Source organism: Phalaenopsis equestris, unplaced genomic scaffold (assembly GCF_001263595.1).
Source record: "Phalaenopsis equestris unplaced genomic scaffold, ASM126359v1 Scaffold234130, whole genome shotgun sequence".
NCBI classification, from domain to species: domain Eukaryota; kingdom Viridiplantae; phylum Streptophyta; class Magnoliopsida; order Asparagales; family Orchidaceae; genus Phalaenopsis; species Phalaenopsis equestris.
Window position 1 is genome coordinate 192,121 of NW_018252054.1, and position 16,046 is coordinate 208,166.

General features: G+C 35.7%; 1 protein-coding gene across 2 annotated transcripts in view; it reads left to right on the plus strand.

The window, feature by feature from the left end:
* The window catches only part of LOC110038840 (proteasome-associated protein ECM29 homolog), a 192,424-nt gene that overhangs the window by 151,155 nt on the left and 25,223 nt on the right, over positions 1-16,046 (plus strand). For both annotated transcript variants that reach the window (XM_020743756.1, XM_020743757.1), the window contains exons 29-31: positions 32-142; positions 8,544-8,711; positions 9,080-9,206. In XM_020743756.1, coding sequence (XP_020599415.1) covers positions 32-142; positions 8,544-8,711; positions 9,080-9,206 — 406 coding nt within the window. The remainder of the gene's footprint in view (positions 1-31; positions 143-8,543; positions 8,712-9,079; positions 9,207-16,046) is intronic.

Consider the following 16,046-nt stretch of genomic DNA (forward strand, 5'->3'; position numbering starts at 1 on the left):
TAGCTTACGATATTTTATTATGATACTTCAGGCTGCAAAGGCAACAGTTAAACTTTGTGTAACGTTGGGTGATTCTGTGTCAGCATCCCACCAAGTGTTACTGGAATGCATTCTCAAAGAAGTGCCAGGTCGTTTTTGGGAGGTATGTGTGCTAACATGATGTAAAACTTCGAACTTCTTTTCATATTAAAGTGTTGTATTTTATGTGAACTGCTTTTTCTATGCCCTTCATCATATTTATGAATGTGATTTTATGGAGATATGCCCCTTATTCTCTTTCTTGAGAACTGATTTATGTTACTGAAATTTTGTTTGGAAATTATGATACCTAAGCTTTTTTCAGACCAGCTTATAGTTGTATGAATATTATTATTTGCGTTTTGTCTTCGATTTTACCCTTTGTTTTCTGACACATGATTGGTTTGTATTTATGTTGTATATTTAAAATAGGCCCATATATCATTTTCCAAGTTTTTGGCCCAAAAATTTGAACTTTGCCACTTTGATCACAGCAATTTTGTTCATCTCTGTTTACGAATTCATCATTTTGTCATTATTTTTTAATTGAAATGTAAGTTTGATAATTATTAAATTCCTTAATAGAATTTAACTAAAATACTCCCTTGCTTCAATTCCTTAAGTACTTTTTAATTTTATTCAAGTACTTTTCATCAGCGAGGTAAGGAGTAAGCGTCGAGGCATTTTGTGGTGTAAGCTTGAGATCGACAAATCACAAAATAACAAGTGTTGCTTTAAGCGCAAATTATATAGTAAGAAGAAACTTATTAGCATTCCAACCTAATAGTACTTTAGAAGGAAGATTTTCATGCATACCACTTAATTCTTATGTATTTACATACCTAGCACCTAAACTTCAATTTTTACTTGTATGCTACCTTATCTATTCATAAAAAGGTGTATTTGACATTTTAAAAGTTAAAATAGTGGTATTGTTTATGTGATATGGAAGATTTGGGTTGTATAAATGTAAAAAGCAAATCTTTGGTGTTAGATACGTAAATATGTGAGAATTTGATAGTATGTATGTAAATCCCCTAAAAGTAATATATTAACACCCTAACATAGTAAAAATAACAAATTATTTGAAATAAGGAGCAATGTGTTGTCATTTCAAATATCAAATTATAAAAAGAGAAGTGTTATACAAATAACTCAATGTAGTTCAATACAACTAGTATTTCTACCACATCTACTACCCTTCATCAAAACTTGAACATAATAAAGTACCAAAATTATAAATTTTAAATTTAAAAGTCATCATCACTCTCATCACTCAATGGGTCTTCATTCCAATTACCAACATAACTATTTCCTTTTTCTTTTTTTTAATCTCAATTGTGCCCATTTTATCTCACTTCTCATCTTTAATATAGTTGATTTTCAGAATTTAGCAGAATTGTTTTATTGATATGAAATGGGGTATAAATACCCTTACGTGAATCCTTGAATAAGAAAGACAAGAAAAAGGAAATAATCATGAAAGGAAACATATAACACATATATCTCAAATTAATCAAGTCATAATAATTACTTGGAGATAAAAGAAATGATATAAAATAGGAAAATCTAAAATAGGAAAAGAAATAAATCTAATCCAAGTAAATAAAACTAGTCTTCATAACTTCTAACAGCAATAAATTATTTTCTAATATACTTTCTAATGCTCCCTCTCAAGTTGAAACATGGTTCACAACCATATTCAACTTGAATTTGAAAATATCAAACAATGGGGGAGAAAGATTCTTTGAGGTAGAAATTGAAATCTTTATCTCATACTGGATAATAAACCCCAAGAGTAGTTAGGGATATTTATAGTTGACTGCAGTTTCTGCAGTGCTTATAGGTAGGCGAAATACTCATAAAGGTAATGTTGCATAAAAGTTTGCAGGGAAGTAGACAACGTACAGCTAACTTCTTGTTGACTGTGGTTGTTTTTATTGTAGTTTCTGTAGTGTTTGTAGATATGTGGAAGGTTTATACAGGTAATGCTACAAAAAAGTTTGCAGGGAAGTAAGCAATCTACAGAAAAGCTACAGAGTATGGTCTGTAGGAAAAAACTCTGGAGTAGGGCCTACTGTAAGAAATGGCTCCGGAGGAAGGTCTGCTGTAGGGAAAGGGAAAAGCTCAGGAGAAGAGCGTGCTTCAGGAAAAGCTCTAGTGGCGTGCTGCTTCAGAAAAAAGCTCCGGAAGAGTGCCTATTGCAGGGAGGTACGATTGCAGGAAAAAAGCTCCGGAGGAGGGACGACTGCAGGAAAAAAGTTCCGAAGGAGGGACTGTTGTAGGAAAGAAGTTCCGGAGGAGGGTCATGAAAAGTGTCGGAGGAAGGTCTGCTACAAGAAAAAGCTCTGGAAAAGGACTTGTTGCGGGGATAAGCTCCAAAGGAGGGCCTGTTGCACGAAAAAAGTTATGGAGGGTCTGCTTTGGGAAAAATTTCCGGAGGGCTTATTTGCTGGAAAATGCTCTGGAGGAGGGACTGTTATAGGAAAAAGTTTTGAAGAAGGGATTGTTGCAGGAAAAAAGTTCCAAAGGAGGGCTGGCTGCAGGAAAAACATTGAAGGTAGGGCTATAGTAAGAAAAAAAAAGCTTTAGATAAGGGTCTGCACCTAGGAAAAGCGCCAGTTGTTAGGCTATGACAGGAAAAAAAAAGCTCTGAAAAAGGATCTGGTGCGGGAAAAAAATCCAGAGCCTTGTTAATTGTTTAGTACTTATAGCATTGGAAGTGACTGCATCTTCAGTCTAGCCCCTTGCAGCTTCGTCATTGTACATTACTACCACCACAAGGCAAACACAGTGGTGAACACAATAATCGTTGATGCTGCCAAGTCTCCCTTTGTTGCTCCTCTTAAAAGCTCCAAATTCTTTACTGCCCATAATAACAGCACTAAACCCAAGCTTCTCTACTCGAGGTAGAGCCTCTCCTTGTCATAGTCCTTTACAATGTGGATCTTGAAGGGGATATGAGACTCGACATGCTGTTGGACAAGATGTTGTTCTTTGGTGATTGTGAAGGTGTTAAAATCTTCCTCAGGTTCCTATCGCGACTGCCCTGAGTCAATCACTTTAGTGGCAACAGTGGGCCGTCGAAACAGAGAGGTCTATCGATCCCCAATCAGCACCATAGACAACAGAAGTTGAGCAAATATGTTGGAGGATGACAACATCGCCAACTCGAAGGTAATTCTAGACAACCTAATTCACAGCATAGGCACTTTCTTCGCTCAGATCTACAACGATCACAATCTGATGACGAGAGCTAGTAGTGGGGTTCGCCGTTGCCTCAGACAAGAAGAAGAGTCGCGGTGATGTTGGTAGAATCGTCTGTGCTGCGGCGGCTGAAGCAAAGGCTACAGGAAACAAAAAAAAAAACTGCAGAAACCTTTTGGGAAACAACAGGGAAGTCTGTAGTAGCATGCAAGAAGGTTCAGCAACAGGCGTCAGCAGAAAAACCGCAGCAGCAGGAGTTTCCAGCCTTCGACGGGAGAGCCATCAGTGAATCTTGTGATCGAACTTTGCAAGGACAGGATTCCAACTAGAAGAAGGGGCCGACAGCTGGGAAAAATAACAGTGGATGGCATGCAGGAGGTTTCCACGATTAGTTATCGTGTTATTGAGTTTTGGCAGCTAGGGCCTGCAGGGAGAGTTCTTGCGGCTAGGGCCTACATGGAGGGAGTTTCAACGGTTAGCGGACCGCATAGGAAGGAGTCGGCAGCGGGAATGGTTGCAGGAGGGAATTTTTCTGATAGGAAAGACTGCATGAGGGAATTCTAACAGTGGGACAAGCTATAGGAGGAAATTTTGGAGGGGTCTGCAAGGAGAGGAATTTTTCGGCGAAAAAAACTAAAAAGAGGAGGTTGAGGAAGGGTCTGCAGCACGACAAAGATTGTCGGTTGTAGGGAATAGGATGTTTCTGACTGTAGAAGACTTTAGGATTTGCTTTAAGGCTTTGATATCATGTTGATTTCATAATTTCGCAAAATTATTTTATTAATAGGAGAAAGAGGTATAAATGTTTTTACATGAATCATGGAATACGAAAGACAAGAAAAAGAAAATAATTATGAAAGGAAAGATATATCACTTTTATCTTCAATTGATCAATTCATGATATTTACTTAGGCATAAAGGACATGACATAAAGTAGGAAAGCCTAAAATAGGGGAAGGAAATAAATCAAATTCAAAGAAATAAATTCAATCCAATGTAATAAATTTAAAATAGGAAACGAAATAAATTCAATCTAAGGAAATAAATCCAATCCTCATAAATTTTAGCAAAAATAAATTATTTCGTAATATAACTTCTAATGAATTTCAATTATTTTTTCTGACGTCGGAGACCTGTGCCCAGCACTGGTGCGCCCAAGACGCGCAGGTACGGCAAATGCCGCACACAATCGACTCGGTCTAGGTGGGGGGAAGGTCGAGCAATCCTTTCTGCGCACGGTTCCCTTCTAGCTCGAGCGAGGCGCACTCCTCTTTACCATAAGACTATAGATGTTATTTTTTGTGTTCAGGTCAGTTTTTGGCTTCAGATTTTTATTGTCGGCATCTCCCCACCGTCATCTCCCACTAGGGTTGTATTTGAGTGCAGGTCGTGCTCTGGTTATATCTTGCTTCAAGGTGGTTATTTTCTCATTGTGTTCCGTCCTTTTCTTCTTGTCCCCTGCTTGTTGCCGCACCCCCCCCCTCCCCCTCTCCCTCCCAAAAACAGTTTAATTGCCTACTATCGAACCACTTACTATTTGTTGCCTCGACAGCCTCTCAACTCGTTGACTAGTCGCAAGACCACCCCTTTGATACCGCTAGGCCTCCATACCACCTACAGCTCTCTATTTTCACTATCTCGACATGCAGCCCACCTCATTCAATCATTGCCCAAGTTGTCTTTTTGTTTGTGTCGTTGTCTTTCTTTTTTCAAGTATCTATGTTTGTAATATCCTTTTAATTTTAGCAACAATATTTTCTTAACATTGTGATTTGGGTTAACTCTAATATCACTTTCTCATATTTAATCAATAATAGTTAATAAGAATATTAATTGGATTTTTGAATGATTACTATGTTGATAGTTGCCATAGCATACATTGTGTAGTCTGAAGGATTTATTAGGGTTATTTTACTTATATTTATTGAAATAAAACTAGATCGCATTGCGCGTGTCTAACAATAACCGAGCGAGGTGGGTTTTGAGGCATGCCTTGCATAATCTGAGGCATAACCTCATTTAGTACCCAATAAGGTGTAAACCTCATTGAACAATCCTCAAGACATGCCTTATATTATAAACTTTATGGGCATTTACTTACGTGCCACCCAATTCTTATGTATTTACATATCTAACACCCAAATTTTTTTTACATTTATATCACCCAAAATTTTCATGACATAAAAATATCACTATTTTAACTTTTAATAGTATAATGTGGCGTGTATGAAAAAATTGAGGTGCAAGTGTTATGTAAATACATATAAATTAAGTGGTATGCATGTGAATTTCCTAAATTTTAAACCATGGTTATATATCATCATTTAGGCTCTCTCCGTCTCTTCGACATTCTATCCTCAACTATATTTTCTATCGAACCCACCTTCCCATGCCTTTTTTCTCACATGCTCTCCATGCAAATGTAGTTTTTCAGCCAAAAAGTATCCATAGAGATTAGTTGTAGCATTTTATGGAATATCCCATTATTTACCCACATAAAGTGCAATAACTAAAATTGATTTTGATAAAGACTGAACTATTATATGACGAACAATATGATGAACAAAATGTGTTGGCTCAGCTTGTTGATAGAGTAGTCATTTTTTTAGTTGCATGTCACAACCTGGCTCTGAGGCTTTGAATTATCAAAGAGTGAACAGACAGTTGGATTGTGAAACTCAATTTCTATTACTAACTAGTACAAATAATCATGGTTATGTGAATTTGAGGTTTTGGAGTGAAGAAATAAGAAATTAAATATCTAATGATATAGGGTTTGTTAAGCTCTGATATCAAATGACACCGTTTTAAAATTCCTAGATGGTGTTTAAGGATCACATTTACTAGGGAAACATTGTATAATGGCAAGAGCACGTAAGGTCAATGGAGTTGGGATGGGGATAGAAGAAGTTTGGCGGTTGTCCGGTCTGTAAATAGCGAAGTAAATAGTGAAACGAAGATTCAAGTAAGGCACAATTGTCGAGGGATGAACCACCACTTGTTCTCTTCAAGGTACATATTTTCCACTAGAAAAAAAGTACAACTCTCCAAATATGAGAAAATAAAAAATTAAAATATCCAAATAATAACCAAATTAAATATGTTCCCACCAGGTTCTAAAACAGCATAGTTATACTTAGACATGAATTTAACCCTAATTATAAATTAAAGTAGATAAATATGACCCGTAAAACCTAACAGGATATTTTCCTGCCTTAAGGGTCTGATGGGATGTAAACTCTGCCCTGCTTGTAATCCCGTATTTGTTGGATTGCGGGTTTCATTCCCGTGTCAAAGAGAGTGTGAGCGGAGGGAATAACAAGAGAGTCAAGTAAGGGATATTTTTCATTGGTTGGCCTTTTTTTAAAAAAAAGGGCATATGACTTACCTGTCCATGAGTTGAAATGGACTCTGACAAGAAGTGAGGCGGTTTTGCAAGGGACCGAACAGGACAGGTGCGAGATTTTTTAGGATTTGCTGATTGGTTTGATTTGTCATTTTTTATTAATAATTCATTTTTTTGACTCACACAACTTTGAATCATTCTTAAACATCAAAATTTTATTTGTGATTTTGCATGTGGGTAAATTTGTGTAAAAAATTTGGGCAATATGCGGTTTATTGTAGGTTATTTTGACATCTGGGGCATGTCAACGCAATGGCTGCTAGAAATTGAGCAACGTCTGAATGATTTTGATTTTTTTTTAAAATTGTGAAATATGAGGCACATCTTGAGGCCCGCCTCATTGTTAGAAGGTGAGAAGTACGCTTCAGCCAAACTATGACGCACCATGAGATGTGGGTCACCTTAAAAACCACCTAAATTTTTGAAGCTATTCGTATTTTTTTTAAAACAAAACTAAAATAATATTGATATACCACATTTATTAACCCTCACTCCTTAACACCTATCGATAACAATTTATGTTGTTGAAGTTCTAATTATCAACATATTTATTATTTTATGAAAATTTTTCATCATTAAAAGTTAGAAAATAACTAGAATTAAAGATAATAAGGAATAAGAGAATATGGATATGACTAAGGATAAGGTGCAAGATAAACACTATATATGCTAATGATTCTAATAAAGTTATTTGAGTGATAAGAGTGATAGGCACTTCAAAATTAAAAATTTAAATATTGATGAGTTGTTATATTCTTGTTTTTGTGAGTGGTAATATGAATGAGAGAGAAAGATTAATGTTAAATTTATTTTGATTGTTATGTTTTGACGCTTTAGTATTTTATCATAATATCTTAATTTATTTTGATTTTTCAATATTTGTATAACCCATCTTATTTATAATTTGATGTTAGGATAATAATGTGTTATTTTTAATTTTGCGCAATTTATTATATTTTACTTGGAATGTTCTTTTATTATTTTTTAATGTGTTATTAAATTAGAATATTAATATATTATGTTTTATTTCACGCTTTATAAGTTATACAATATTTATTAATTTACATAATGTTTTTAAATTTGAGGCTTTTACCTCAAAATATCTTGAGGCTTACACCTCACTTCATGAATGAAAATGCTTTTGGTATGCAATTGCGCAATTATTAACATTGATTTTGATTGAGACTGGGGTGCTTTAAGTCATTAGTACGATGTTGACTTTATTTATTTTCTATTTTTTGCTGTTTTCATGGGTTTGTGGAGCAAGTATGAAGGTCATCGTTCTAATCTTCTTTGTTTTCTTAATTGGGCCGCAATTGTGTTTTTGTTATGGTTTACAACACGTCTACTTTTTCTTCCCCTTTTAAATATTTTGGCCAACCGCAGTTAATATCAAAATGTTTATCTTTTCTTTGATTGGACAGCATAAAGATGTCTGAATAACCAACAAATGATAGGCAATTAGTTTCTTATTTATTAGTTATCAAAATATCAATGGAAAGCAGGTTGAATATATATATATATATATGCCAAGTAGGTGGGCCTTCTGATCTCAAAGTTGCACTGGATATTTTTATTCGACTTTAAACCAAAAACTTTTTGGGAGAAACACCATTTATATACACACATACATACATATATATATATATATATATATATATTGGTTTATTTATAATCTTATGGAACAAAGAAAATCATTTTCCATGTAGCACATTTGACATGCTAAACTGCGCTTTTTTTTCCTTGCGGTTTGCACAATTAGAAGTGTTGCTGGTATCGTACAGCTTTTTGTTGTTTAATTTCAATAATCGAGTTATTTTGATCTATTGCTCTTTTGTTTGCTTTTGAATACTTTGAAGGTTAACGTGTGAATGCATTATTTGTTTCGTATTCCTTAAATTTCTCTTTACAGGGCAAAGAGGTTATTCTCCATGCTCTAGCTTCTCTCTGCTCATCCTGCAGTAGTGCTATCTCTACTGCTGACCCAGTTGCCTCACGGGTTATTCTAAGCTCTATAATATCCTCATGTGCCAAAAAAGAAAAATGTTTTCGTGAAGCAGCCTTCGTAGGTCTTCAGCAGGTAATTGCTGCCATATTTTTTAAAGGAAATGTAACCTTTTGATACTAATTTAATTTCTTAAAAAATTTGCTATGGTATGTACTGGAATATTTTTGTGGCTTCTAATTGTCATTTCTTTTCTATTATGGGAGAGATAAACTAATTATGTTTGTGTATTATTTGCGTTTTCAGTAGGTTATTAATCCGATGACAATGGAACTATGATTTTTTTAAATTCAAGTTACAGTTAATTCTTTAATTTTAACAAGCTTGGCAGTTACTGACTTTATCCATAATTTTGATTCATCGTCTGTACTTAAATATGGTTTCCGAGAGCCTTTTAATTGTGACCGATTTTTGATAAATTTTTCTTTTGTTTGAGCTTGCAGATTATTAGAGCTTTTGATGATCCAGAGTCTTTCAGGGAGGTTGTCCCCTTTCTGTACGAGGTGTGTGATCAAGCCATTGTCTCCAAAAATGCAAAAGCTAATACCATCAATACTTCTGCTGCAATAGGTACTATTATAATAATTTCAAGTTCTAGGATTTTGTGTATGATATTTTTAGAATAACTGGTGCTAATAGCTATTTACTTTTGATAAGACCCTTTATTAGAACAGACATTAGAATCTGAAATTAGGTTTCTGCTCCTTTAAAAATGAATGTCATTATAAAAGGTTAAAATACATCCTAGTTGTACTTCCCATATTCCTAAATTTTTTTATGCATTGAGTTGTATATTGATGGGATTTTCCTATTGCTGACGTAAATAAAAAAAAAAACTCAAAACAACTTTGTTGATTTTACTGTAGTACTTGTGCTTATTTATATAGGCGAGTACAGAAGGTAGAATTGAAATAGAACATTCGTGAGGATAATCTCTATTAAGAGAATATATTTTACATAATATAGACAACACATGGTGTTTAATAACTTTCCAATCTAATAATTCTTTAATACTACTCCTCGAGCTGGGGCGTATGTATTATGAATATCCAGCTTGCTACACATTGGAAAAGTGAAGTGGTCCTAGTGCCTTCATGAAAAATATCTGCTAAATATAAAGATTTAAGAGATTATGATCTTTTTGATAGAATTACATCTCTAATGAAGTGATAATCTACATCAATGTATTTTATTTACTAATGAAAAATTGGATTGGCAGCAATATGAATGTCCAAGTGATGGCCATGCCTAAAAGTCATTGGTTGAGCGAAGAAAAGCCAACTTTTTTAATATTTTTTTTGGGATAATTACATACAGAGCATTCAAAATATTGATATTTACAAATCAAGCTATCATGTAATTTGTTTAACTACTGGGTTTTATCATGAATTTTGATATTTGAGTGAGAATTTGAAAAATGAATGAAAGCGGGTGCTTGATTTGTAAATAGTAATATTTCGGGTGCTGCTTTTTACATCATTTCACAGGGATAATGAATCATAATCTTGTATTCAAGCTTCAGCATTATTTCAAGCAAAAATATTTTACTTTTTTTACTTGTCTATGAAATAATATTTTCCCAGAAACACTATATTTTGAGGTATAATTTTGAGCACATCTAGCATAGCCAATATCAAAAAAATGCTTAAATTTTAAATAACAATATGTTTGTTGAATAGTCTTTTGTCAAAAGATAGTAAATATTAGGTCGGATACAGTATATAGACGGGTCTCCAACCAAATGATGTTAGATAATAATGTATTCATGTTTTCCTCATAAGTGGATGTCTGTAAAGTATTTATTGGTTAGCTTACATCAGTGAGACCTCAGTTCCTCAATTATATTTGTCATGCTTTCTTCGGGAAAGAGACCATTTTTGTTGTAAGCAAACTTGATATTGAGAAAATGCTAAGAACTCGGCCAAATTTTTCTAATAAATGTCTTTTAAAGATGTTTTCTCAATGCTTGAAATTTTTTCAATGAGAAGAATATTATCATTATGCAAATGACGAATGAGGATAAAATGAAAACTATGCTAATTCGCTAACGTGCATCGATATGGATTTTACAAATTTCATGAAATTAGGCATGAGTGCGTGGTTTTAAGCCATATTTGAGTATCCACAGCTTTTAAATTTTGTTATTCCTCTATGCAGCATGCCTGAAAGTTTGCTGCATATAAACTTTTTGGGAAAGATTTCCATAGAGAATAACATTGTTTCATTCGTTTCTAATATAGTCTACTTTTGATTAATTCTTAAGGAAGATGGTGGCAAGTAGAGTGTAACTGATCTGTTGTAGAAAATGTTTCAAAATAGTTAGTCATATTTCTTTGTATCCCTTAGACACCTAGGAAACTTATTGGTTGTAAATAGTAACATGTGGATGAAACTTAGCATGGAAATCTTTTGACATGAAATAGGCTTTGACGAGGGTTGTGGGATTACCGTGATCCCAGGGTTCAACGGGTCCGTACGCCACAAATCACGTGATCGCGAGATTAATTGGCCCCATCAATCCTTCTTTTAATTTTTTCCTATTTTAAGCAAGTTTCCTTTTGTTTTCTTCCTTTTCGGTTCTTTCCTATTTTTCAATTTGGTATTTTCTATTAGGGTACTTTTATATATGTTGTAGCAATGTTGTTTGATTTTCAATTTTTTGGATTTTATGAATTGTAAGAGATCTCTACCTCTTGCTCCCTAGAGTGTTGTAGTCTTCCGTTTGCGAGTTGTCTACAGTGTGCCTAGGAACACGTGGTGGTTTCTTCCATCACCATACGTACCTTGCTGATTCACTATTCGCTCGTTGTTTTCTTCTAGGCAGCTATCACAGTTGCTGCCATCTGCTTTTACACCATAAAATCGTCGTCTTCCTGCTTTTGGTTAGTCGTTCAGCCCCCAATCATGCCAAATTTTTGTCGTAATCCATCGTCCTACTCCCGATAATGCATTTTCGCATTCTAGCACACCTTCTAGGTGCCATAGAACGGTGTTATTTGATATCAGTCAGTTGAAATCTTAGTTGGAAAGATGAGACGCTATGTCGCCAAGAAAAACCCTTAACGAGGGGCTAGGGAAATTGCCATGGAGGTGTAGCGGAATATCCTCCAATTGCAGTGAGGGCTCGCTGATTTTCAGAGAATGCAGGATGGGGAGTTCTCGCACTGCAACAACGGTGACCACTTAGATGAAGGAGATGAAGAAAACCCTTTCCACCAATAAGTTCTCAGTGATGAAGAAGCAATACCTTGAAGATTCGACATTTAACATCAACGGAGAAGCTAAAATTTTGGAGTGAAGATTGAATTGTTAGATAGACAGTCGTATGGATTTGGACAAGTTTGTCGAGTAGCTCCAAGAAATGGAATGTCTTTGAGTATAATGTAATAACCAAAATAAAGTTATATATATAATATAAAGGATATGATGGACGGTTCGGGCGTTCCGCTAGGGTTTGGGATCTCTGACGCGTGGGAGGCTATTTTGAGATGCTGACGGCGTGCCTTCTCTCTCGACGGTCGAACTCTGGTGAGATCTTCCTTTCGTTTTCTGGCTTTGGCTTCTCCTTCGTACTCATCTTCTTTTCTCGCCTCTTCGTTCTCTCGCCATCTATGGAGAAAACTTATGCAAGCGTCACTGTCGGGGGATCCTCCTCCGGTGCTCCTCCGAAGTTTGCGTTTCCTTCTTTATTTCATGAATCTCTTATCCTTGGCGGAGAATATATTTTCATTAAGACGCAAGGGAGGAAGGGGGGAAGTTTGCGCTTTTCCTCTCCGACTCTGAAAACTCCATTCTTGCCTCTGCATTCTTGCCTCTGCCTTGCCTCTGCCTGTCGTTTTCACCTTGTAGGTAAGTTCCTATACGGGCTTCATAAATATGATTTCCTGCTAAAGCATTTTGAGCACTTGAACTTATCGGGGGGATGAAAGATTGATGTTCTTGATAGCAGGCATATCTTGATTCAGCTTTCTAACGAGGATGACTACGCTAAACTTTTTGCACGAAGAACAGTTCATTTTGGGGATGTTTGGATGAAATTCCTTAAATGGACAACTTAATTTGATCCTCGGACCGAGCTTCCTATTATACCAGCTTGGCTTCGGCTTCCTGGTTTAAAGGTGCATTTGTTCAACCATGAAATTTTGTTTTCCATTGTCGCGACCTTTAAATTAACGAGGCCTTCAATGGCTAGAATTCTGATTGAACGTGATGTTACCTTACCCCCCTGAGGAGGTTTGGATTGGCTCTAATCATACGGGATATTGGCAACCGGTGATTTATGAGAAACATCCTCATTACTGCTCTCATTGCAGTATGTTTGGGCATGATTGGGCACACTATTTTCACTTACATCCCGAGCTGCGGAAAGCTACTTTAGGTCATATATCTTCTGTTGAACAAAAATCCGCCCATCGAACACCTCCTATTGAACCGGTTGTTGAACAAATTGCTCTTTGATTGGAGGAAACCAGTGCTGCTCATCTTGATGGTGTAGCACACGTGGGCCCTTTGCCTTTTGAGAGGTCTGAAGAGAATGTGGAGTCGTTTGATGCCACACAAAATCTTCCTGAACAGGAAAATGTGGTACAACTCCCTAGTGCACTACCGGGAGATTTACACATTCAGGATTCCCAACAACCATCTACACATCACACTATTATACTTTCTACTACTCCACCGCCTGACCCAACTGTTGTGGCTGTCTTTGATTTGGAATCCGAATCGACAATTCAAAAATGTAGCAGGAAACTAGGTAGAAGGAAATCAGAAGTTCTTAATATGACAAATTCAAATAATATTGATGTCACTTATCATTCTGAGGGTGAGCACTTGCATCTTTTCCATAGGAATACTAGGACCGGGGGAGGGGGGGTGTTATGGGCCAACATGTTTAACATTCTTGTATGGAACATTAGGGGAGTGGCGGACCCCCACCCTTTTTCTCCTTTAATGGTTTAAAACATTTATGTAGGGTCTATAAGCCAGACATTTTTATTCTTTTGGAGCCGTTTGTGTCGGTTCATAAGGAGGATATCATTAAGAAATTCAGAGAAATTCAGAGGTTACATGCAAGAGGTTACATGCACTATAGTAAGCAGAACAATAAAATTTGGCTCTTTTGGCAAAAGGATATCACTTTAAACATTATTGATGATAATGTGCAGTATGTTTTAATTCATTATCAGGTAGAGGGTTTTCATGGTTGTGAAAAAGCATATAAAGATAAGTTCAAAATTGCCAATGACATTAAAGAAGTAATTGCGGTCGTAGGTTTAAATAAAATAGTTCAAATAATCACTGATAATGCACATGCGTGCAGAGTTGCAGGAGCATTGATTGAAGCTCAATATCCTCATATTTTTTGGACTCCTTGTGTTTTTCAAACATTGAAATTAGCATTGAAAAATCTATATGCTCAAAAAAATATCAAAGGAAATGAGAACTTATGAGCATTGCAGCTGGATAATTGACATTGAAGGATATGTCAATTTTAAAATGCTTTTATTATAAATCATGCAATGAGACTCAATATTCAACGAATTTTTGAAGTTGAAAATGTTGGTCATTGCAGAGACCCATTTTGCAACAAGTATAGTCATCTTAGGAGATTTAAAGCAATAAAACATGGGCTACAAGTAATGGTGATCAGTGACAAGTAAAATATATAACGTGAAGATGTTATAAACAGGGTAAAATTTGTGAAGAAAAAAAATCTTGGATTATGAATTAATAATGTTATTGATTTTATAAATCTTGGATTATTACTACCTTTATCTACGCCAGTTCTTTATTACGGGACAAATTACTTCTTTGGCAACAACTTACTCAAATGGGTGCTTTTATTTCAGATAACTGATTTGTTGAATGTGATCTAAATATGATTATGTCTCCTTCGGAGAGGAGTGGTGCTAAAGTTGATACAAACCTTATCAATCGTTTTTGTGAGCTTATTGTCGATGCTGGCCTTTATGATTTAGGCTTCTCGGGTCCTCCCTATACTTGGAGGAGGGGCCTTCTTATGCAATGACTGGATAGATTTTTGGGAAACTCATCTTTTCTAGGCTACTATAATATTATTAATGACAAACATCTTAATCATGCTGCTTCGGATCATAATCCTATTTTGCCTAGTTTGGCTTTCCATTCTAAACCTGCTCGCTCTCATTTTAAATTTCTTAATGTTTGGATTTCTCATCCTACATTTCTTGATTTGATTAAACAGGCTTGGGTTTCACGGTGGAGTAACAGCCTTTGATTTATTTTATGGTAATTACATAAAAACGTGGCTTCTTTCTTAAAGAGGCGAGACCTTGATATTTTTGGCAATGTACATTCCAGGGTTTTGAATGCCCAACAATGCCCAACATGAGGTGGAAACATGAGGTGGATGCACTGGAGGCACAGGTGATCGACACTCCTTATCTTATTGCTAAGTTAGCCCATGCTCATCATACTCTCTTGGAGGAAATCACTATTGAAGAAGATTTCCTTAGACAAAAAGCTTGTGACACTCATTTTAGAAATGGTGACCGAAACACTAAATATTTTCATGCCACCATCAAACATCGTTGGAGTATTAATGTCATTCTTAAGATTATTACCGATGAGGGTGTTGTCATCACTGATGTTGATCAAATTGGTTCCAATGCCGCTGATTATTTTACCTCTCTTTATGCTGAGGCTCATCCGGTCACTGATATTCTCTCGGAAATGTTTGATGATCATAGAGATATGGTTTCCTCCCTCTCTTTATCTGATCCCCCCACCCCTTTGTCTGATCCCCTCACTACGATGGAAATTTTCTCTGCCCTCAAGAATATTCATTCCCAGAAGGCTCCTGACCCTGACGATTTCACTTCTGCTTTTTATATTTCTTGCTGGGACATAAAAAAGGAGGTGGTACTCGCGATCGAAAGTTTTTTTCAGAGAGAAAACCTTGAAAAGTATTTTGCCGCCGCTTTGATAGTTCTTATACCTAATACTAATGATAAAATGTACTGGAAGAATTTTCGTCCTATCTCGCTCACTTCTGTGGTTTCTAAAATTATTAGCAAATTGATTGTGGCTCGCCTTCAACCTCATCTTCTTTCTCTTATCTCTCCTCATCAATCGGCTTTTATAAAAGACCGTGATATTTTTGACAATATCCTCTTAGCCTAGAAAATTTTACAAGATCTCGATAAAAAATGCAGGTGCGACATCTTAGTTATCAAATTAGATATCAAGAAAACCTTTGATATTATTAATTGGGATTTCATCATCAACGTTTTGAAGGCTGGAGGTTTCAATTCAGGTTTTTGCATATTGATTAAAAGATGGTTGGCTAACAACCATTACTCAGTGCTGGTTAATGGTAATTCTTACGGTTTCTTCACTGGTTGTAGAGCCATTAAACAGGGGGATCCTCTC